The 24537-nt window shown below is 40.2% G+C and overlaps 1 protein-coding gene across 1 annotated transcript in view; it reads right to left on the bottom strand.

Moving 5' to 3' along the window:
- Positions 1 to 24537, bottom strand: part of MYO16 (myosin XVI) — a 484344-nt gene that overhangs the window by 175688 nt on the left and 284119 nt on the right. Inside the window, 1 exon segment of the mRNA XM_034665464.1 lies at positions 12684 to 12756. Within this exon segment, the coding sequence (XP_034521355.1) occupies positions 12684 to 12756 (73 nt within the window).

The raw sequence follows: 24537 nt of genomic DNA, 5'->3' as shown, positions 1-24537 counted from the left end.
TTATTTATTTTTATTTATTTATTTTTTAAGATTTTATTTATTTATTCGACAGAGATAGAGACAGCCAGCGAGAGAGGGAACACAAGCAGGGGGAGTGAGAGAGAAAGAAGCAGGCTCATAGTGGAGGAGCCCAATGTGGGGCTTGATCCCATAACGCTGGGATCACGCCCTGAGCCAAAGGCAGACGCTTAACCGTTGTGCCACCCAGGCACCCCTATTTTTTTATTTTTTTAATGTTTTTTTATTATATTATGTTAGTCGCCATACAGTACATCCCCGGTTTCTGATGCGAAGTTCGATGATTCATTAGTTGCGTATAACACCCAGTGCACCATGCAATACGTGCCCTCCTTACTACCCATCACCAGCCTATCCCATTCCCCCAGCCCCCTCCCCTCTGAAGCCCTCAGTTTGTTTCCCAGAGTCCATAGTCTCTCATGCTTCATTCCCCCTTCTGATTACCCCCCTTTCTTTATCCCTTTCTTCCCCTACCGATCTTCCTAGTTCTTATGTTCCTTAGATGAGAGAAATCATATGATAATTGTCTTTCTCTGCTTGACTTATTTCACTTAGCACACCTTTAATACCGAAGTAATTTTGTTACCAAAGATGAATCAGTGCTACCAAAGATTGTTAAAATTCAGGGTGAACTATTTACAGTAAATGAACGGAAAATAAATGACTCCTGTTATGGAATGAAACTGCTGGAAAATACTCTCTTTAATTACGTGATATACACAATTGTCATTTTTCAAAACTTTTTGATATTAAAAAATACATTAAATCATTTAAGATAAACACATAAATAGATTCTATATCTCAGCAGGTCGAGCTTCTACCAAAGAAGTGGTTTAAAAGTGGTTATGGAGAGTATGCCTAAATGTAGTATATTTTAGGCAATGGATTGCTCAGGAGATCAAGGTCGAAGCCATGAAAAATAAGATGTCTGATACTGTGTGACGCCTGATGCGTTACTGTCGGTTACTACGTTACTGTGTGATGAAGCATTCCAAAATGGGAACAGCCCTGGCCAATTCTCTATTGTACAAGAAATACCAAATTACAGGACATGGATCTCTCCCCTCGGTTGAGATGCCCTAATTGCAGATACTTAGATGTGGATGTCTCGAACACACTGAACAGAATTCTCTTATCTCGCATTCACAATAGACGGCTGGTCTGTAGTTGCAAAAATTACTTTCCATGACAACCTGACTAAATCCTCGTGCCCTGGATGCGTCACAGCTGAGCATCTCCCTGTACACCTGGCTGGTCTGACTGACGTAGGTTTTTTTATACTATGGACATTTCAATTGCTATTGTTTAACTAATATTTTACTGAAAAGTGCCGAGTCTCGGCTTTGCTGAATTGCCACTATTTCAGGCAAAATGGTGGTACCAAGTGGGATTGTGATCGAAGCCACAGTAAAATTAGAAAAAGCTAGAAGGGGCGCCTGGGTGCCTCAGTTGGTTAAGCGTCTGCCGTCGGCTCAGGTCATGATCCCAGGGTCCTGGGTTCGAGACCCACGTCGGGCTCCCTGCTCGGCTGAAGGCTGCTTCTCCCTCTCCTCCCTGCTCATGCTCTCTTCTCACTATCTCTTTCTCTCTCTTTCTCTCAAATAAATAAAAATCTTGAAAGAAAGAAAGAAAGAAAGAAAGAAAGAAAGAAAGAAAGAAAGAAAGAAAGAAAGAAAGAAAGAAAGAAAAAGAAAGAAAGAAAAAGAAAGAAAGAACGAACGAACTAGAGGGGGTCAGAGTACATCTTTTTCTTCCTTTTTTTTCCTTCCCTAGGAAGGCCTAAAGTAATCTGTCAAACTTTGGCTAACAGAAAAAGGATCTGGCCTGTGTTTTTGGATACAACAACTCAATTTCTGACTCTCCTGGTCAAGATGATTTCATAAAACATCAGCTTCTCTACTGAGCCTCGACATTTTTAAGCTGCAGGATCCGATGGTATTTTGTGGCATGGGGTGATCAGAACAATGCATCTGAACCTTGTACATCACGTTCCTTTTACTTGGAGGGTGAAAAAAAGAAGTCATTTATTAAAATCCCATAGGGAAAATTCCAGCTTGATGTGTAAAACTGAGTAGGCTGGGGAGTGGTTTTTGACTCGCAGGCCTTATTACACTGGTGCTCTCTGAAACTGAAATGTTCTTGTGTTTCTAACAGAGAAGACCAATGCTGAGTGGTAAAGGCAATCACAGGGAGCATATACAGTTCAAACTAGAATGGCTTTCAAACTCATTTTGAAGTAACGTGTACATCACAATTTTCTACCAAAACAGTTTGCCTTTCCCAATTCTATATTGTTTACAGCACTCGCTGTTTGAACCAAAGTGAAAATCTAAAAAGAGCACTGTAGCATGAACCTCAAAATTGCCAGTAAATGTGGCTAAGGGAGCTAATATGAATACACAGCATATGTCAGACACCGAGCTGAAAATGGAAAAAACAAAAATGGATCCCACCAATAAAATGGTGGCCACACTCATGGCCAGAACCTGCTTGTTCCTGATTCGGCTTCACTGGACTGCTGTGTTGTGGGTGCATATGTGGGTGTGTATTAAACACAACGAGAGAAAGATACAGGGAAAGATGTTTCTAGGCAAATTAGTTTACGTCTCTAGAAGCATCAACCTGCACTGATAATTGAGAATATGATTGACTTCAATACTTTTTGACATCATCCATCAGAATCATAATTGGGTTCCACCGAATTTCTGGGTATTCCTCGGAGTATCCTGAATGTGAGTGAAGGCTGAGTATTCATAGATGAAAATGAGCAATTATTAAGTACTGCTTAATTAGCACGCACCCTTCTCTGATTAAAATACATGCTTTGTACATTAAGTGCCGTTGCTAACTGGTTTAATAATAAAAATTATGCACCCTTGGAAACGCTCTTTCATAACAGTATATTATTGCTTATCCAGATGGCCTATCATTTGTATTAATGACAAACTTAATTTCTTGAGTAAATTTTCACCAACTGTTCTCCCTTTATTTTTATTACTCAGTGAAATATCTCTGAAGCAAAAATATAATAGAGACTGACATTTACATCACAGAATTAAAGGAGGAGGTTAATTAAAGCCGACTCCAGCTGAAGGCAGAGCCCCAGGCAGTAGACAGCGATTCACATTCTTCCTGCACATGGCAAATGCCTCGGAGCTTTTACAGAATGCTGATGTCTCGGCCTGACCCCAAACCAATCAAGTGAGAGTGAGGCCCAGACATTGACATATTTAAAAGCTTTCCAGATGATATTAATATGTAGACATGGTGAATACACTGAAACAGATGATAGTACAGAGCGTATACAATCCATTTACTGCTTTGTTTCTCAATTAATACAGATACGTGTCTATAATACACTAATGGAATATTGTTAGATGGTGCAAGAATGATGTCAGATCTCAGTCTGTATTTTCCACATGTGTGTAGCAGAACACTAATTGATATGTCAATTGATATTGTCTAAAAAACAAACAAACAAACAAAACCACTAAATCAGAACTCCACTGGAGAACACTGAGCTGAGCTAAGCTAAGCTAATGGGCTTCTCTGCAGGACTTCTCAGGGCCTTTCCTGTGCTGAGTATACTGTGAATCTCCTTTTTCAAAGCACGCCTCGGGGCTTGCCAGATTGCTCTATGTTCTTTCCCCAACAAATCAATCATTCCCAATTTTGACACATTATCTATAAAACAGCAGGTGCAGGGGCTGGTGAGGGAATGGCACCTCTCTGATTTGTTTCAGCTTTTAAAGCCTATAATTCATTTTGCCTTCTTTGAATGTCCTATTATGGTAGAGGCCTTTCTTCTCTCTGTCCTTGTTTAGGGAGGTCTGTTTACTTTCCCTTAGCACCATCTGTCTCAACCTGATAGACAGACCACAGGGCCTCTGCCAACACTCTGATGTCATGTACAACTAGAGGTTTAAGGCACCATGTAGACACTGCACGCTGGGCCTCTTCCGCCAGGAAGCCTCGGTCCGCAGGTAGCCCACCCACGCCAAGCCCCTGCTGCTGCTTTGAGGTCTTCCCTGGATTTGCTTGGGTTTCACTCTTTCCAGTCTCCCTGCCCCTCCTCTCCTCTTTGGTGGATTACCTTCCTACACAAAGCAAACGTCCTTGCAAATGTCCTCTGATTTCCCTTTGAAATTTCACAATCAAACTCTGCAGAAGAGGTTCTAAGCAAATGTAGATGGAAGTTACTTCGCAGGCATAAAAACACTGTTTCTATTCAGGGGCGCCTGGTAAGCTCCATCTTCTAAGCAGCCAACTTTTGGTTTCAGGTCATGATCTCAGGTTTGTGGGTTTGATCCCCGGCTCAGGCTCCGTGCTCTGGATGCAGCGAAGTCTGTTTCAGATTCTTTCTCTCCCTCTGCCTCCCCCTCCCTGCCCTGCTCACACTCTCAGTAAATAAATAAATCTTTAAAAAAGAACATTGTTTTTATTCAGGCAGAAACCACTTTCTCAACATTTCTCTTACTGATTCTCTGACTTGGAGCAACACAGGCTCATAAAATAAATTCAACATTCTAATGGGCCTAATTCATACCTGTATTCTCCTTTAATGGGCGCAATCACTATTCTGGGATTTGAGGGATTAACTGAAGGGATCGGTCAACAATAAAGCCATTGGCTAAACTGATTGTTATATTCTATATAATAATCTACTAACATCAGAATTGGAAACTACAAACGAAACGAAAAAAAGTGTTTTGAGGTATTTTGTATGATACCTTGTCCATAAAATATATCCTTCCATTTACACAGAAGCCATGCCCAGTTCCTGGAAACATAACTTCTGGTCAAAATTCTCATCTTTTAAAGCTTCGGGCACCATACTTTTCAACAAAAAATAAGTGTGTGTGTTTTTAGCAACAAATCTCAGCTTAATCAATATGCCTTCTCACACTCACTTGTTAATGTAGGCCTAAAAACAATAATATATAATTTCTATTGAAATATTGGTTCTTTTTAAAATAGTTGTCATTACCCAGGATTAAATGCAAAGCTAAGAGGCACTGAATAAATAACTAGCTCTCAGGACAGTGGTCACAAGGTGGCAAGGACAGGGACACAGCAAGCCCTCAGAGGGCTGGCCTTGGGGCCATGGATCCATGTTCCCTGCTGGGCCAGCAAAGCCTTCCCCAGAGGGTTGCTATGGGAGTCAGAGATCATCCAGAAAAGCATCCGAGTCACAGCAGGGCTTCGAGAACTTGTAGCCATTAATGATTATTAGCAGAAAACTACATGAATCTATATTCCTGGTTAGCACATTTGGGCTTTAGATCTGAACACTGACTATTGTAAACATGGGCTTTTCCTTGGCTAGTCATCACTACAAGAACTCCAAGCGCTCTTGTCTAACGTGATCTGATGTATATTTTCAAATCTATTTCATTCTTCTTTCGATGTCCTGTAACATCTCCTTTTCATCATTCTGGTGGTATTCTGCAATAAAATATATACACCTGCATTCTCTAATGTATTTATACATAGTAAAAGGATTTGGTGAAAACCTCCACGATGGGGAAAAAAAAGAATGTCAAAATTTACTAAGATTTTATTTCTACATTTAATAGAATAAATGCTGTTGTGTCCTTAGAGAAATACAAACAAATACCCTCACGGGCAGGCAGCAGTTTAGAAAATGCAGAGTAACAATCCACATTTAAGTCTAGCTTCAAAGCACCTGCGGAACTTGGGGGGAGGGCACACAGCTTCAGTCCTGAATTCAGAGCCTCGTGCTGTGTCCTTCTGTGACTTACTTAAATTATCTGAGCCTTGCTTTCCATAACACCAAAATGTTAATATTTTTTAAGTTACAGAGTTTGGAGGGGAAAATGTTATTAAATGTACAGTTAAAATTGCTTTTCCCTGCCTCATTTTCTGGTTTCCTCAAAATTAGCTTATTAACAATTGTCACCTGAAGACTTTTTTTTTTAGTTTTATCTTATATTTATGTATGCATGTATGTGTGTATGTATGTGTGTATGCATGCATGTGTGCATGTATGTGTATATGTGTGTATGCATGTATGTATGCATGTGTGTATGCATATATGTATGTGTGCATGTATGTGTGTATACATGTATATGTGTATGTGTGTATGCATGTGTGTATGCATGTGTGTATGTATGTATGCATGTGTGTATGCATGTGTGTATGCATGCATGTATGCATGCATGTGTGCATGTATGTGTGTATGCATGCATGTATGCATGCATGTGTNTATGCATGCATGTGTGTATGCATGCATGTATGCATGCATGTATGTGTGCATGCATGTGTGTATGTATGCATGTATGTATGCACCTGTGTATGCATGTATGCATGTGTGTAGGCATATATGTATGTATGCATGTGTGTATGTATGTATGCATGTGTATGCATGCATGCATGGCATGTGTGCATGCATGTGTATATGTGTGTGCATGCATGTGTATGTATGTGCATGCATGCGTGTATGTATGTGTGTATGCATGCATGTGTATGTATGTATGCATGCACGTGTGTATGCATGTGTATGCATGTATGCGTGTATGTATGCATGTATTTTTCAGTAGGGTCTACACCCAATGTGAGGCTTGTACTCATGACCTTGAGATCGAGTTGCACGCTCTACTGACTGAGCCCACCAGGCACCCTGCCCTCCTGCAAGAAGACTTCTAGCCATACTGTTTTTTAAAAAATAGAACCCAATATTATTGCAACAAAGTACATTAAAATAGCCTCTCATTATTTAATGTCTGTTTCCCTATAGGACCCCAGTAGCACTAGACTAGTATTCTGCTATGTGAAGAAACTAAATTTTCTCATTCAGATTTTTCTTAAACTGAGTTGGATATTTAATGTATGTACAATCTTGGATTCTAAATGTGATGTGACTTAACAATAAAATAATTTTTTGTTTTCATAGATCAATTGATTGAGTGCTAAGTGGATTAATATTGAAACCTACTTTTTTTTTTTTTTTTAAGTAGGCTCCATGCCTGGTGTGGAGCCCAACAAGGGGCGTGAACTCATGACCCTGAGGTCAACATCAGATGCTTAACCCACTGAGCCACCCAGGTACCCCAGATCAATACTGAAACCTAACAGTTGTCAGGACATTAATTATGGTGAAAATTGCACGGGTCCTGCCGTCCTTGGAGCTAAAATGGCAATGTTTTCATGTCCGATTAGAACTGGTCCTTCTTCCATTTGCATCCTACAGACCACACCACATGCCTGCACATTTCTTGGTGCCTGGAACAGGGCCTGCAGCTTCGTACATGTGCAAATAATGTTTGTGGAATGAATGAACCGTAGACTGCCTTGATACAAATGAACCAGAAACAGATCCTTCCGGGTACTGTAATGATTGTCTCTGTCACAGAGCAGAGACTGCAGCCCTCACAGCTCTCCCATCTGTAAAATGGGATACCCCACGGGAAGGGTGATGATTTATCCTTGTATCATTTCTAGGATAGTGATTTCACAACTAAGGATTTTATGGTATTTTTTTTTTTTTTTGGTGGGCTTGTCCAAAATATATAATCTCATTTCATAAAATTTTAGAAGTCAAGGTATCTGGCTTTTTTAGTGTTTGAACACTTAGCTCAGGCCTGATTGAATTACTGTTCATCTGGACTTTCCAGTAAACCTCAGGTTTTGGAAGAGAGTTTGTAAGCAGGCAAACATTTCAAATCCTTGACAAACTTTCCGGAATCAGCTTAGGTGAAGCCTGGCTTGAAGGTAGGTCACGTATCACAATTTTATCTCTGCAACAGAAGCTTTAAGCTTGAACAAATGTATTCTCTCTTCAAATTCTCCTATATTCTTACAGTAGGTTGTTGATACGCAATGGTACTAGATTCCACAGCTCCAAGTGTTTCATTATACATAGCTGCATTTTATGTGTGTAGTGGGAAATTCAGGAAAATTATTGAAAGTTAAATCATCACTTTCCGTGACTTTGTTCTTTGTGACTTTGGTAAAGATCTGTAGCATGTAGAGCTTTGCAGTCCCATTTGTTAGGCATGGAAACAGTCTAGCATTTATTAAAATAAAATTTATGTAATCTCAAAATATTCTCATTGGCTTAGAATTGTATATTAAGGACAGTTTTAAGCATATTCCACAGTGAACAATGTAATGAACCCCCATCCGCCATCAATAACCCTAAAGAATTATCAACTCATGGCCGATTCTGTTTTATCCAGTTTCCTACGACCCTCAAAACTAGACTCATTTGAAGTAATTCTCAGACACTGTGTCATTTAATTGGCAAGAACTTTAGTTCTCTAATTCTCTAAGATCTGAAGACTTAGAAAACACATCCACAGTACCTTTAACACACATAATTTCTATCAACAATAATTTCTTCACTTCATCAAATACCCAGATTTTACGTTATGTTAGTTAACTCATAAATTTTATACTTAAGCAATTAAGGATCTATAAAATGTTGATATATTTAACTGACTTCTCTATTTCTTAGATCTTTTTGAATCTATAGGCTAGCTGCCTTCTTCTATATTTTTACCCTTGCACTTGAAGAGATCAGGCCATTTGTCCTGTATGGTTTCCCACACTTGGAGCTTGCAGAGAGCATCCTCGTTGTTCACTGCATCGTGTTCCTCTGTCCTCAGTTCTTGTTATCTAGAGTTAGCTCAGGAAACTTCATTATATTCAGGTCTCCTCTCTTCCTTCCCTCCCTCCCCACCCTGCTTTCTTTCTTGACAAGAACACTTGACAGGCATCTTGTATGTGTCTCTTTTTGCAATGTTAGCCGTCACCGATACCCCTGCCTTGATTCCGTCTGTACTTATCGGGGGCAGCAGAATGGAGCTCCTCTAACTCTGCCATTCACTCTTCAGTTATTTGTACCAGGACCGCCCCAGGTGACCTGTGTCATGGTTTAGGGAGGACGGGCATCTCTAGACACCAAGCCCTTCTGTCTAAAGTCCGTGACTTTCAGGAGCCTCTACACTGTCCCCCACTGAGGCTAGTTACTTCATTTTGACCACGTCAGTCTGGCTTCACTGCCATCATGCTCCAGACGTGCTAGTTTTTTTTTTTTTTTAAGATTTTATTTATTTATGTGACAGAGAGACAGCCAGCGAGAGAGGGAACACGGCAGGGGGAGTGGGAGAGGAAGAAGCAGGCTCCCAGCGGAGGAGCCTGATGTGGGGCTCGATCCCGGAACACCGGGATCATGCCCTGAGCCAAAGGCAGACGCTTAACGACTGCGCTACCCAGGCGCCCCCAGACATGCTAGTTTTAAACTCCATAGGAGTTACTGGTTTGCACGCTCGTGCTGCATCCAGCTTCTCTCTCAAGTTCTCTCATTGTTTGCTGTGTTTGCTTCTCACTTTTCCAAATATGTCATCACATCTGGAAGTGGAAATATTGTTACTTCTCTATCCTACTTTCTAATGCCTCCTATTGCTCTGTCCTTTCTGGCATCATTGACCCTGTGATGCGTAAGGGATACCCCAGTCTTGTTCACTATCTTTCTGTTTCTTGAACATTACAAACTTGGGATTCACTGCCTGCCTGACACTGGGGGCTCAGCTGGAGAGGCTTCTCCCTCGATGCTTTAGGAGATATTTTTACAGAGCTAGAGATAAGCGTTACGTGATGAAGGAAATAGAGTTCATAAAATGCGGGTATTACATAACACAGAGAGAGCTGGTAATAATGTATAACTATTTAAATAATGAGGGTGGTAGATTCAGAGCCTCCCAAATTACACTTTGGGACTCCGACTACTCAGGATGACCCCCCCTTCCAATGAACCGTCCAACTACTGCTGAGATACATATATACATACATAAATATAACTATATAGTCATGTATTTTACTCTAAGTATGATCTTTATTAGCATATGTAAAGTAGCTCTAAATAGAAATGAATCATTAAAACAGGATTAGCATTTCCTATTAGCTGAAATAAATTCTCATCTAAAGAACCGCAAAGGACCATCTAATCTTTTCGAGCTGCTTGGGGACACTGAGGTCGGAGATGCTGAGGTTTTGAAGTGCGTCTTAGTATCTCCTCAAACTGTCCCTGTTCTAAACATTTGTCAGGCTTCGTATGGAGGAACAGCTGGAATATATATGTTTGTTCCTGAGCAAGGAAACCACTAGGAGATCCACTATGAAGATGTTTTCTTATGAATTCATTCTTGAGATTTCAATGGAAACTGTATTTGTTAAGCTTCTGTTATACACAAAATGCTGTACCAGACACAATTCAACCCTGCAGGAGTTGACATTTTAGCAAACAGCTGATACATGGGTCAAAAAGCTCAAAGCAGAATAAAATAAATACTTATGAAGGCACTAATACTCTTCCGGGTTTGATTCAGAACACAGTGTTGATTTGTTAAACATTTTGTTGAAAGTTTGCAATGGAATACAAAATAAAGAAGTTCACATTCTATTAGCAGCTCAAAATCTAGAATGCAACATTCAAACCAAAGCCTTTGTGATAAGTTCACATGCAAACTTAGAAATTTGCTGGGGCGCCTGGGTGGCGCAGTCGTTAAGCATCTGCCTTCGGCTCAGGGCGTGATCCCAGTGTTCTGGGATCGAGCCCCACATCAGGCTCCTCCGCTATGAGCCTGCTTCTTCCTCTCCCACTCCCCCTGCTTGTGTTCCCTCTCTTGCTGGCTGTCTCTCTCTCTGTCAAATAAATAAATAAAATCTTTAAAAAAAAAAAAGAAATTTGCTAGATCCACTGTAAGCTGAGATTTGGATTCATCACAGAGAAAATAATTTTATTCTTCTAAATGGCTCCTACAACCAAACAAACCTAAGAAAAAAGGACAGGTTTTTTAAAAAAATTTTTTTCCTAACTTAAACCTAAGAATTGGTCTTGAGATTCTACCCAGAAGCATCTAAAGCTATCATTTGGTATTTGATAGAGACTCCTTCTTTAGATTTGAAAACATGCCATTCCTTGATCTGTGAAAAATCTCAGCCTGTGAATATATTCTGAAATACATAATTAAAATACTTAGCAGAAAGAAAGAAGGAGTAAAAGAAGTGAGTTTTAATCAGAAAACAACACACAGGTGTGTCCATACCAGTCATCAGCACAGGCTGGACGGACCGGGGTGTGGGGTGTGGAGCCGGTGCTGGGAACCCTGCATTGGAGTGGCCGTGACAGGACCCCCCACACCTGTGGTTTCTGCCTGTCACTTACCAGGAGATGGAGAAACCAGGGAGTCTCACTGGGGACAGGAGAGCCTGTATGTTTTTAAGGCAATAACATCAGGACTCAATACTGCTGGCCAGACGACCTTCAAGGACTTGTGTCAAGAGCCGCATCTCGGTCAAAGCCCGGAGACCCAGGTCTGTCGCGCCATTTTACCGATCAGTCTTCTAACTACCCCCTGCCTCTGTACTCCACTAGCTTTCTTACAGTAGGTGATGAATAAATAAAACCACAGTCCTCCTTTTCCCACTCGCCCACGGATACAGAAATCTGAAAGGGGGAGAAATCTGTGGTCTTCCTCGTCTGATTTCATACCAGACTTTTTAGAAGTTTGGTAAAGAACATGATTCACGATGACTCATCCTGGATTAGGTGAGCCAACATGATTTAGATCTACTCACAAGATGATGCCCCCTTCATAAGAAAAAAAAAAAAAAGCTGAATTTTAAAAGGTTTTCGAGTTGTCCTCATTTACAACAGCGGTGGTGGCTCTCGCTGTTTCTCACCCGTGGACGGCAGCTAGAAAATGACACCAGAACCCTTAGAACAGTCATCTTGTTAAATCCCACAGCTCTGCAAGTCTCTTGCTGTCCTGACTTTACAGCCTAGGAAACCTCATTACTGATGTTTGCTCCCGACCAAGACAGCTCTGCTCCTAAAAGTCACAGAACAGGTTTCAAACTCCCATCTGGTGTCATTCACCACCACGCTATCTGCCTTAAAAGAGCAAAGCCAACAAGTGATGTCATTATTAAGAGCGTCCCCTAACCACGGACGGCTGTGACTCTTCCCATGCTGTAACACAGCCTGGTTTTCTCTCTCCGCCCCGTTTCTCTGCACAGGCTCGCCTCCCCTTCTCTGCCGGCTGGGGCAAGTTCTATTTCTACTCTCTGTTCTCTAACACTTAATTTTTAGATATACTTACTTCGATTAAATGATTCATACATTACTATGGAGATCCTTAAAAAAAGAACTAGTGTTTTTCAGAGTGCCCTAAACTGTAAATGGATTAAAAATCATCAGTGCCTCTTGAATCTATTTCTACGAGTTTCCGATAGTTGTACGTATGAATGTCACATAGAGACGATTCCTACAAATAACAGTATTTAGCATAATGCAGTGTTTCCATTCTGATTTTTGGCCAAGGTTTCTGAAGACTTTTGCCCCGATTTCACACAGCGATGCCCTCGGTCTCTCTAACCTGGTTGAAAGAGCATCCCCTATCTTTTAAAACAAGTGATTCTGTTTAAAAAATAAAATGATTATGCCAGTTGTTTACAGACAACATGATAAGGATGAATATGCCCGTGAACCAGGGATATAAATTTTAAAACCGGACAGCAAAATACCTAATTTAATTCTGTATTTGCAAGTAGTTATGCAAATAGTCTCTCCTGAATTAAAGAGTTCACTTACTAGTTGAAAAGAAACACATTATATAAAGTTTCAAAAGAAACCCACTTACTTGTTCAAATTCATTCTTCTGAAATTCCTCAAAACCGAAGATGTCCAGTATTCCAATATCCAAGTTCTGTGGACTGAAAGGAAACAAAGAATCGGTGAGCAAGCACACTTCGATCTGCAAAGATTATGTTACGATCTTCCTAAGGAAATCCTTACAAACACAGCAGAAGAAAGAACATGATCCTTGGGCGTCCACTTGGAAGCAAGCAATGGGAGTCCGCCACGATACTCCTGCTTTCGATGTGAACTATGTCCCCTGCCTTCTGCTGCCATCTTGAGAGGTCCGGCCACAGACATGGAACCTCAGGGTGAGTAGGGAAAGGGGGCAGAAAACCTGGAGGGTGGCAGGAGCCCCGACAGCCTGCATTCTGCAGGGAATGGGGGCAGCACGCCCGGGGAGAGGGCAGGCGGAGGCTGCTTACAAAGAGAGCCCCAGATGATTCTGGTCCGCTGTCCCCTGGCAGGCACACACGCAGCCCCCCTCATTATCGCTCCAGAGCCTCAGCGGGACCTGACTGCTGGCCTGATGTTCTGCTGGTGGGGTGATGGTCTGTCATCATTACGAATTGTTTCAATGCCACTATCCTGGGTGATGGGGACACTTCGTGGCTTGCTCCCCACTCATTTGGTCCAAACTGTGCAACTGACAACCAACTCTCTTTTTGTACCCGTATTTCACGTTTATTAGCAGTGCATAACCAGAATATTGTAGGGTCTGTTATATGTCACTTCAATGACCAGTTTCTCTCAAAAAAGGTAATGATTCTACGATACCCTGTGTCCAAGATTACTTCTTGTCGACGGTACAAATATAAGCTTCCTCAGCAGGAAAGAGAGCAGGGTACAAAGAGCAGAGTCATCGAGCGGATGCCACTAGGTGACTGATTTAATTTTTTAGAAGAAAAAATCGCCAGCTTTGTACCTCACCCTGTGCGCCCGACTACACTCGACATGGGTTCCAGAGATAAAGCGTTAGCACAAGAAACTATAAAAATGTACGAGAAAACAAATGTGATCATTTTTTCTGCTTTCAGTTCTGAAAAAAACCAAAAGAAAAAGTTTTAAAGTATGATGACACAAATACCGAATTGGATAAATTGGATAAATAAAATTAAAAACTATTAGAGGTGAGCATTATTTTAAAATGGGTTTCTCATTCATTTTCATAGATTTTTTCCAATCTGTTGGCCCACGTGTGTCTCCTTCCACCCTGGTGACCTCACAACTTGCACAAGAAGAGGCCCGGGTGATGCTCACTCAGTGGTGACCGAGCCGAGGTGTCACATGAGACGTTGCTTTGTTCAGGGTGTGTGTGTGTGTGTGTGTGTGTGAGTGTGAGTGTGTATGTGAGTGTGTATGTGTGCGAGTGTGTGTGAGTGAGAGCATGTGTATGTGAGTGTATGTGAGAGTGTGTACATGAGTGTGTGTGTGTGTTTTCCACATAATAAGCTGCACTGTTTCTCTTGCAGGAGCTTGGTGACAAAGCGTGCCAGGTTTTGGAGTTGCTCGGTCTTGGGTAGGAATCCTGGTTCAGACACTTTTTGGGTGGATAACTTTGGGCAAGTTAGTTCAATTTTCTGCGTTGAAGTTTCATCACCTATAACACAGAGACAGCAAGTAACATGGGCCCACTTGGACGGCTGTTACAATTAGAAGTGATGTCAACACAGTGCTAGGACAATCGCTGGTAGACAGTGTGTCTCTAATCGCTGCACGTTGCTCTTCTTTTTCCTAAAGATTTTTATTTATGTATTTATTTTAGAGGAGGGGAGAGGAGCAGAGGGAAAGGGAGAGAATCTCCAGCAGACTCCCCACGGAGCACGGAGCCTTACACGGGGCTCGATCCCATGACTGAGATCATGACCTGAGCCGAAACAAAGAGTCAGATGCTCAACTGACTGGGCCACCCAGGCGCCCCTACAAGTTGCTTGGACAGATTATAAATGTCAACATGATGACAGATACTAAAGAAATAAAATTTTAAAAATTAGGATGAGAAAGATATTGCTATATACTTTTGTTGTGAGCTTAAATTGATAGAGTCTTGGAGCACCTGGCTGGCTCAGTCAGTAGAGCACTCGACTCTTAATCTCAGGTCATGAGTTCGAGCCCCATGTTGGGGGTAGAGTTTATTTAATTAAAAAAATAATAAAAAATAAGTAAGTAAGTAAAATTGGTAGAGTCTTCTTAAAAAACAACTTGGTTATGCAGCATAAAGCTTTGAAAAGTTCGTATCGTTTGAACCAGTATTTCCATATACGGGAACCTATACTAAAACGATGAATCAGAAATGCAATTAAAGACTTACAAAACAAGGATGTTCACCTTTATCTTAATTATAGCAACAACAACAAAAAGAAATAGCAGATACCCCACACTAAAGACATGAGTAACTAAACAGCGGGCATCCTATGATGGATTGATTTAGTGAATCTATCAAGTTAATTGAATGCAATATATAAGTTCTATATAAAGAATAACCCCAATTATATATTCAGAAGACCTCAAAAGAAGTATAGTCAGCCCAAGAAAAGGAAAAAAGAAATGCTTTTACTTCTTTTTACTGTTCTGCATTTTCTAAGGTTTCTAAATTTTTATGACCAGTAAGTATTTAATTGGTGTTGATAAAGACACCATGAAAGCATGGGAAATGTTCTTGAACAACAGAAGCTAAAAAACTAAGCTGGAAACAAAATTTATACCATTTGTATTCTTACGGTAGCATAGTATATTGTACCTGTATTAAAAAATAAACCCACGGCACAGAAAAAGTAAAGCACATATTGGCAGATGTCTTGAATGGTACATCTAGAGCTGATTTCTTAATTTTAAAATGTTCTGTGCTGGGTATTATAATACTCTTTATCATTAACCTTTATTTAAAATATATATATATATATATATATATATATGAGGGAACACCTTTTGGGCATTTCTTGAGTTGGTGGGGAAAGGGACAACAATGACATCAGGGCAGAGAGAGGAAAGTGGAGCCCAGCAGGGAGGGCAGAGAAGGACGTCCAGTTTTCCAGGAATGGGAGGAGCAGCAGGGACCCTGGGACTGGGGAGCGAGAGCACGGCTGTGGCCGAAACGCCACGTGGTGGTGGCGAGTCTGGATATTTCCTGCCAACTTATACCAGAACCTCCCCCTCGGACCTTGACTCCTTGCTTGATTCCCTGCTGGCCTTGGCAACAGTGGCCCCATATGTACCGCACATCCTGTTGTGGGAAGGCAGGAAAAAGGCAAGAGCTATGGGTGACACGATGTCACACTACCCTTCTCATGAGGACAGTGACTTCGTGTCGGCAAGCAGAGGAAGGATGCTGGGCCTTCCAGGCGTGTCTGGGCGAGGAGCACGTGTTAAAGATTCCAGTTCAGACTGGGGAAAGTCGATGATTAATTGGCAATTTAGAATAGCATAAATGTGGTTGAAAGAGCACTCCTTTTAAATGATTTTCCCCAATATTTCACGGATGCTGGATTCCAAACTATATTTGGTTACAAAATAAAAATGTTTTTAAAGAAAAAGAGGGGAAGGAAGGAAAAACCAATGTCAGGGTAAAAACAAATGCATTTTCAGGATTAATTTTGCACTATCGACAGATCTAACGTGTTCATATTTTTCAAAAATCTCTTTCACCATCCAAGATTGAATGACGTGCGTGTCTGCTATTACAACAGCCTTGCTGGCAGAAGGGTCGCAGGACTTGCAGCCAGCAGAACACCCATGCTCTGTGGCATTCAGCACTGCTGTCCTTATTGATATCTTGACTTGCATTACACTGGCATTTAACCCAACATCCAATTTCTAGCAAGGAGGAGCAGAAAGAGGTCATCCGATCCACTGGGATCCAATCTCACAGGCAAAATTAACATATTAATGAGATGGTCTGTTCATATTCTGCCTTAGAATTCTACTGATGGCTTTCCTGATGGTTCACAAAACTGGCTCACTTACATTTACTTATTAGTAAAATGCAACACCTTTTATATCAGACAAAATATTAAATGCCATGGCAATTGTCTGTTTTGTTTTTGCCTTCAATGGGGGTTAGAATGGGAAGGGAGGAAGGTCCAAATTAAAGAGAATGTCTACGTTGAAACATGGATGTGCTAATTTTCTCAGGGCAGAGAGGTCTGGGGTGGGATGCGCATGTCCACATTCGTCCTCGCGAGCATCCCTAGGCAAGGAGGTGAACTAGAGGGTTGCATAAATATTTAGTCAGTTTAGGAAATAGTTGAATCCCGCCTGGTACAACAGGCTTAGATTGAGCCAGCATGGTCATGAATCAGCCTCTTTGGCTGATCGCTGATCTGTAGGAGCCCAGAAGGGGTAAGACTGAAGTATAAAAGCACAGCGGGGGGCGCCTGGGTGGCACAGCGGTTAAGTGTCTGCCTTCGGCTCAGGGCGTGATCCCGGTGTTATGGGATNTAAAAAAATAAAAGCACAGCGGACCAGAGTAATCGGCCGTCCAGACACCCTGCCCTCGGGGTCAGATGCACTTTCACGGAGCCTATTGGTGCAAAGTCCCTGGAGATGTTGGCCACACGATGGCCTCCACCAAGTCCAGGTCCAACACGCTGAAGAGTTTACTTAACATAATCTGCAAGGTGCCTCACTGCAGGGCTGATCCTGCCAGCACCCAGTGCGGCAGCTTGTCTGAAGCTTGCAGGGTTTTCTCGAGGCTGTGAGAAGACGCAGAGGGGGGCCTCCTGGGTGCACATGTTTGGGAATTCCTCCCTTTTAGTCTTTGACCGAAGAAAAGTGCATGAGGCTTCTCCTTTTTTTGCAAACATGTCAGAAATTAGGGAAAGAGTCGGTGATTGCTGACAAGGTGAACTAGAAGCCGGGTGACCAGAGGGGGTGATGTTACCAAAGCAACTGCCTGCCTCCTTCTCGCCCAGTGATACCCCACACACACAAGTGTGGCTCCGAAACGCACCCCATCTTTGCGCTCCTTCCCACTGAAAAGAGAAGTTAGGGAGTAAAAAGCGGAGAGCTCTTGAGGTGAAAATTGCCATTAATTAGCCTGGATATACAAGAAAGTTTTGGGCTGAGGGTAAAACTCAGAGCTACCGTCTTATGGGGCGGTGCGTACCAAGCACCATTACAACATCTGAAATGCCTTATTTCATTTAGCCTTAACAACGACCCCAGGAGGTATGTGCAATGATCCCCCCCATTTTACAGAGGAGAATACTGAGCCGGGACAGTGAAGGTTTAAGTGGCCCAAGGGCCCTCAGCGGCATTAGGCGGACCAAGGACTGGAACGCAGGCTGTCTCACCCTCGCCCCACGCCTGCAAGCCCTGTGACTCACTGCCTGAACCCCCTGCCAGCTGCTGGTCCTGGAACCAAGTCCAATTCCAGCCTCCGGGAGCCAGGACAGGAACGCTCCCCGAGTGTCATTAGAGTAGAAATATAAAAGATCGCTTAAACCCTCCGCATCGGCGAAAGCTACTGCTCACAGCTGAAAAGCATCACACTTACTACTGTTAATGAACACACATCCTTCTACATACGCTTCATCTGTCACGGGGACATAGATGTGTGTTTTGTTACCAGAAGCATCATTCAAAACAAAAATCAACCTACCATATAATTTGCTTCTTGAAGACCACAGTAACACTCAGCTTATACGGACCTTTACATTCCTAGTCTGAAACCACCCTCACATCAGATCGAGAGCACATGACTTAAGCAAATTTTGGCATCTTTGTCCCAAGGATTCAACAATTTTTAAAAGTGATGGCTAGGAAAAGTAGATAGAAATATGAAACGGGGTCATTACACTTTTAGGGATTGATAAAATGAAGTTTCACGGACAACCGTTTTACTAAAGATTTCTTCAATGTGAAGTGTCAGGCTCAGAACAGGAATCTGGACCTCTTGCTTTCTATTACACTTTAAAAAAAGCTAAGACCCAGATAAATGATAAAATTACTATAACTAACGTAGCATTTCAGCCCACTAGCTAGAGACCACAGGACAAAGTGCTGCCCGAGATGTAACAGACCCACAGCTCAGCGTGTCCCACGTGCTGATTTCATGCACGTGGGCTACAGCTTGTGCTCTTCTCACGGAGTCCTTTTCTCCCTTCCTACTGATTTCTCGGCACCCGTACCCTCCTTCTTGTGACGTTCTGGCTACTTAGAGTTGCAAAGAGCACTTCAGGATGTTTTTGCAATGTAACAGGAAGTTTTGAGAAACAGGAGTCTTCCTTACCCAACGGTTAGGGATTTGGGGGCCAAGAAGATGAGGGGACCAAGCATTTGGGCACATCGGAAAGCGGGGGGTATCCCAGCATCTCTCAAGTCACCCCCGAGATGGAGAGCTGTCTGTCCAACAACTGCCCTGGAATGTGCGTCCTCACAGTCTGTGGTTCAAAATAGGAGTTCTAACAATTAAATTAATCAGACAGTGATTTGTAGCAAGCAGATGTTGCTGGATAACAGACTGTCCCAAAACTCAGTGACTGAAAACAGCAAGTATTTATTCTGATCCCCGAGTCCTTCTGTCAGGGGTGGGATGACCTCCTCCAAGTGCCTGGGGTTGGCTGGCCACTGGCTGGTTCACAGAGCGTCCCTTACCACAGGGAGCCCAATGACAGGGATCTGAGAACACAGATTTGCATCAGGGCTCAGAACTGGGGCACCATCGTTTTTACTGTATTCTCTGGGCTACCGCAAGTCACGAGAGGAGCTCAAATTCAAAGGGAGGGAAATAAGACTTAACTCTGGAGAAGAGAAGTGTTGAAAGTCAGGGACACAGAGAAGAATAAAGAACCGGGACCATCTTTGCAATCTATCAAAGCCTTTTGAGAGTGGCTTCTAACTAATTCATTTAATAGTTCATCCGTCTGTTCAGTGAATGTATACAGAACACCTCGTTTTGCAAAGCACTGTGCAGGATGCTAAACACCCAGATACAAAAAAGCAGAGAACAACTTGGCTCTTGGGAACATGTCCATACATAGATATTTTACACTTCAATAATGCCTCACTCACCTCACCCTAGTCTTAGCTCTGCCTATAACCCTGTGAAGTAGATATTGTCCTAATCATGTTATAGAAAAAGAAATTTCAGTGCAGGAATATTAGCTAACTTGCTTCAAGTTACAAAACTAATAAGTAATAGAACAATAATTTAGATCCAGTTCTGTGTGACTTTATGCCACTGTACCATCCCATGGAACACATAGGAAAAGTCCTTTAAAATCTGGAAAGTGTTATTTAGTACTACCACTTTCAAGCTTGTTCATACTCTCAATGGGTTTTGTTTAGAATTAAATACTCTAATTAAAAAAAAGAAAGAAATCATCTGTATTTCAAAAGGTTAATTTAAAAATTAATTTTTAAAACTTTGCTTCCTTATCACTTTTCTAACAGTCTTCGATGTGGGAGATGTTTTGGGGAAAACTCAGGTTTTGATCCTGACATACCGGAGTTCATACATCAAGGCCATCATTTCCAGGCTGTGTGACCAAGAACACTTACTAAACCTCTCTGAATTCCAGTTTCTTTTTTTTTTATGACAAAGTACTGTATTTTTTGATGTATAAAGCAACTTAACATATTAATAATAATAACAAAATATGAAAATGGGTAATGAATTTGAAAAAACATATCATAGTAAAAAGGCATAGAAATGAACGATAAACATGAAAATGATTAATCTCAATCACAAATAAGGTATTGTGAATTAAAATAACTATGAAATAACATTTGTCACCTATAAAATTGGAAAATATTTAAAAATGGGTAAGGAAGGCAGAATTAGGGACTCTTGAGCACTTCCTGTGTGATGGTAAATCAGTCCAGCATTATCAACACGGTCAATTCACATATTGTTTGACTCAGAAATTCTACTTCTAGGGATTTATCCTGAATATAGATATGTAATAATATATAGATATATATATAATAAAATATATATGATATATAATAATAAAATATATATCTTATATATTTATTTTTTCAATAATAATTTTTTATTATATTATGTTAGTCACCATACAGTACATCCCTAGTTTTGATGTAACACACAAGCAATGAATCACAGAACTTTACATCAAAAACTAGGGATGTACTGTATGGTGAATTCCAGTTTCTTAATCTAAAACAGGGAGACCACCATACCTACCTCATGGCTAATGTCAATATTAACTGCAACAATCCTCAGCTCAAAGCCCAGCCCATTTTATAGGTAATAGCCAATAAGTGATCACCATGATAATTGTGTCTTTTTTTAAGTGCACGTTTATCACGTCTCACATCTGCACAGAAGCTGGACTTGGAAATGTATTTTTAATAAGACGGTGTGTGAAGCGAGAAAACTTAAAAGCACGGAGCCGACAAAAACTAAAAATGTCGAAAAGCACACCCTCCTCAATTAGAAAATTATAACAGAAAAAGGTAAATGATATTTAAATGGTGGTACTGACATTTCCTCCCTGGTGTTTTCTGCTGGGAGAGGCTGGGTCACCGGGAGCCAGAATGGGACATTCTGCTCTCGTTTCTGAACACTGAAGCATTATTTATCCTGGCAGACCTGCCACGATGCTCAAATGACAGGCATAGAGGAGCATAATAAATACAGATTTGGTTAACTCTATTGAGCAGGACAGGTTATCAGAGGGTTGAAAAGAGGCCAAGTGCATTTCCTCAGTTAGAAATGAAACAAGAGAGCGGGCATGGCCAGCAATGCAATGAATTTTATCCTTTGTATAAAATACACAAGCTTTAGCCTCTGCAACCTTGGCTTGAGAAAGAGCTGGAGAAGTAGAATGCTAGGAGGTTTCTTTATTAGCCTTATAAATCACTGAATTTCTTACACATTTTGTGGAATTTATTTGGGTCTCCAATAATATTTGCAAATCATATGGTAGTCATTATCAAAAAGGAAAAACAACTCCTGTTTGATACTAAAAATGTCATATTCTCATAGTTATGACAAATCTCTTTTTTCCTCCGTCTCCTGAAAACATGTACTTAACGGGAAAGTACATAATTATTTATTGGTTCAATAAGCTGCACTGTTCTTGAAACAATTTATCACATTATCTTGATTAATATTTAAATTTAGCCATTATTGTGTCTGTAGTATATGGTAATTTTTATAACAAGGGTGGTAAAATTTTAACTGTTATTTTGTATTTATTATGTGGTAATTTAAAATTACTTCCTAGTATTTTAATATACATGATGCCTTGGTTAAACCTGAATATTTTTCATTCCTCTTGATCCTTCTATTTGAAAAAAAAATGGATCTCAAAAAATAATGAAAAACAAATGTACAATTACAGAGAAAAGGTTCTTAGCTCTTCAGGAAATCATTATACATATGGGTGTTTTCGTAAGGAAATGGAGCAGAAGGAGAATTATTTAGAAAGCAGGTTTGTCTCAGATATTTTGCTAAATTGTGTAGTTTTGGTTGTCATGGCAATAGCACCATGATTTAAATAAGTCTATACAGAAATAGAAGTCACTCATACTATATTCATAAGAATCAAAGAAATCTCATTATTTAATGGGGGAAAAAAACTTCCCAGTTTGGATGAGGGAGGGAAAAACATGGTGTGTCAAATTTATTTTTCTGACAAACTGTTTGTTATTTTATCTGTGAAACAGCATCAAGACAAAATATTTAGAACGAAACAACAAAGGGAGCGTTACATGGTAAGTGTCCGGAAGGCGCTAGGTCCTTGGGAGATTCTTTATAGACTCAGGGTCAGCAAAATCATCGAAAAATAAGAGACAAACATTCCACTCAGGAAGTCATGCGGGGAAAAAAAAAAAGCAAAATTCAAAGAAAGTTGAAACAGGGATATAAGGAAACTTCAGGACCTAGTAAAAGGAATAACATTAATGTGGGAAATGAAAAGAAATGATTTTTTAAGATAAATAATTCTTACAGGCAAGTTTCAAGCAAGATTCATCAGTGATATTGGGGCAAAGACATAAATATAAGGAATGTCAAAATTGTCAACCTACAGCTACAGGAGAGATTGAAGGATTATAAAACAAAGCTATGATTTAGTTGCTGAATACAACTAAAATATTAAAGTGGACAATTTTCTACAAAATATAAATGACTCAAAAAAGAAACAAAACAATCTGATTAGGCCTATAAACTTTAAAATAATTAGTATTCAAAAGGCAATCCGCCCTCCACCTCCCAAAAAGATTTTAGAAAGACTTGCACCAGATATTCAAGGAGCCTAACATCCTCATTTAGCACAAACCATTCTAGAGAGGAGGAATCAGAGAAAGCTACCCAATTTACTTTTCCACATAAACCTGACAGCAAAGGCTTGTATAAGAAGAAAAAAATAGAATCTCTTCTCCCTAATGAAAGTAAATGTAAACATTCTTAATAAAGACTAGAAAATTGAATCTAGGACATCATGACCAGAGTTCACATTATAAATGAATTATTCAAAATAAAAAATACACATCAATATAATTGCCACATGAGCAAAAAAAAAAAGGAGAGTTATAGTAATCCTAATACGTAGAGGAAAAAATATATAAAACTTAGCATCCTTGATTGAAACCAATCAGGAAAGATTATCTCCTGGAACCCTAATTAAGCAGATTACCTAATGGCAAATATTTAGAGATATTATGTTAATTTGGAAACAAGAGAATATCCACTATCACCACAAATTATCAACGGTGTACTGGCAGCGCTAGCCAAAGCAATAAAAGAAGAAGAAATAAGAGACATGAGAGACAAGAGAAAAAAGGTAATTATGATCATTTACATTAGAAAATAGTAAGATATTCCACAGGAAAATTATTAGAACTAATAAGAAAAGTCAGCAGGGTTTCTAGATAGAAGATCAACATATGAAATGCAAGATTGAGAGTCCCAATAAGCAAATTAAAATGTAATAGAAAAAAAACAACAAAAAGTACAAAGTACATAGAAAACAAATCAAATGAAAATGTTCAAGAAATTGATAAGAAATACAAACAATATTTAAGAAAAAAAATGAATAAACAGAAATATCGATCATATTTATGGAAGAAAAGAATCAATAAAGAAGCCAATTCTCCTCATATGAATCTATAAATGTATTTCTAGTCGAAATCCCCAAAGAACTTTTTTATGGACTGAGTCAAAGTGATTATAAAATCCATATACAAAAATAGAGATCCAGGGATAACCAAAACAAATAAGAAAATAAAAAGTTATTACAAGAACTTACTTATTAAAACAATATATTATTGATACAGTTATAGTGAAATAGATTAAAAATCAGGAGGGGTGAAAAAACATTTCTAATAATTGGGGATAACTGGGGGTAGGAACCATGGAATATTTGAATAAAAATATAACATTGTATCAATGCTTCATATAAACAGATGTTCCTGATGTATTGAAATCTGAGGCTTTTAGGAAAAAATGTAAGATGACTTTGCACATCTCTCCCAGGCACATCACCAGGGGACAGGGCAGAATCTGCCACGTTTAGCCTCACTCGTAATAGGGGAAATGCAAATTAACGCGCTCCCTGCAATCCTGCCGCTAAATGTATATCCCGAGGAAAATACTAAACATGTATCTCAGGAGACTTAGACAAGAATGTAACACTGTGTATAACGGGGGGAAAAAAAAAGGAAAAAAAAAAGGGAAAGAGATGAGAATATTGTGGGGTTTTTTCATCGAAGGGAATTAGCGCAGCAGTTAAGACTGGATTAGCTCTCTATGTATCAATTCAGATAACTCTCAAAAGCCGTGTGGATTTAAAAAGGGAAGTACAGCGTAAATGTACTGTATGATAGCATTTCTTCAATTCTTAATGGCTCACAATGTTATAGATTTGTAATAAAAAAACAACCTCTAAGCC

Source organism: Ailuropoda melanoleuca, chromosome 7 (genome assembly GCF_002007445.2).
Source record: "Ailuropoda melanoleuca isolate Jingjing chromosome 7, ASM200744v2, whole genome shotgun sequence".
In the NCBI taxonomy this organism is placed as follows: domain Eukaryota; kingdom Metazoa; phylum Chordata; class Mammalia; order Carnivora; family Ursidae; genus Ailuropoda; species Ailuropoda melanoleuca.
Note: the sequence above shows the minus strand (reverse complement) of the source record. Positions and strands in the feature narration are given on the sequence as shown.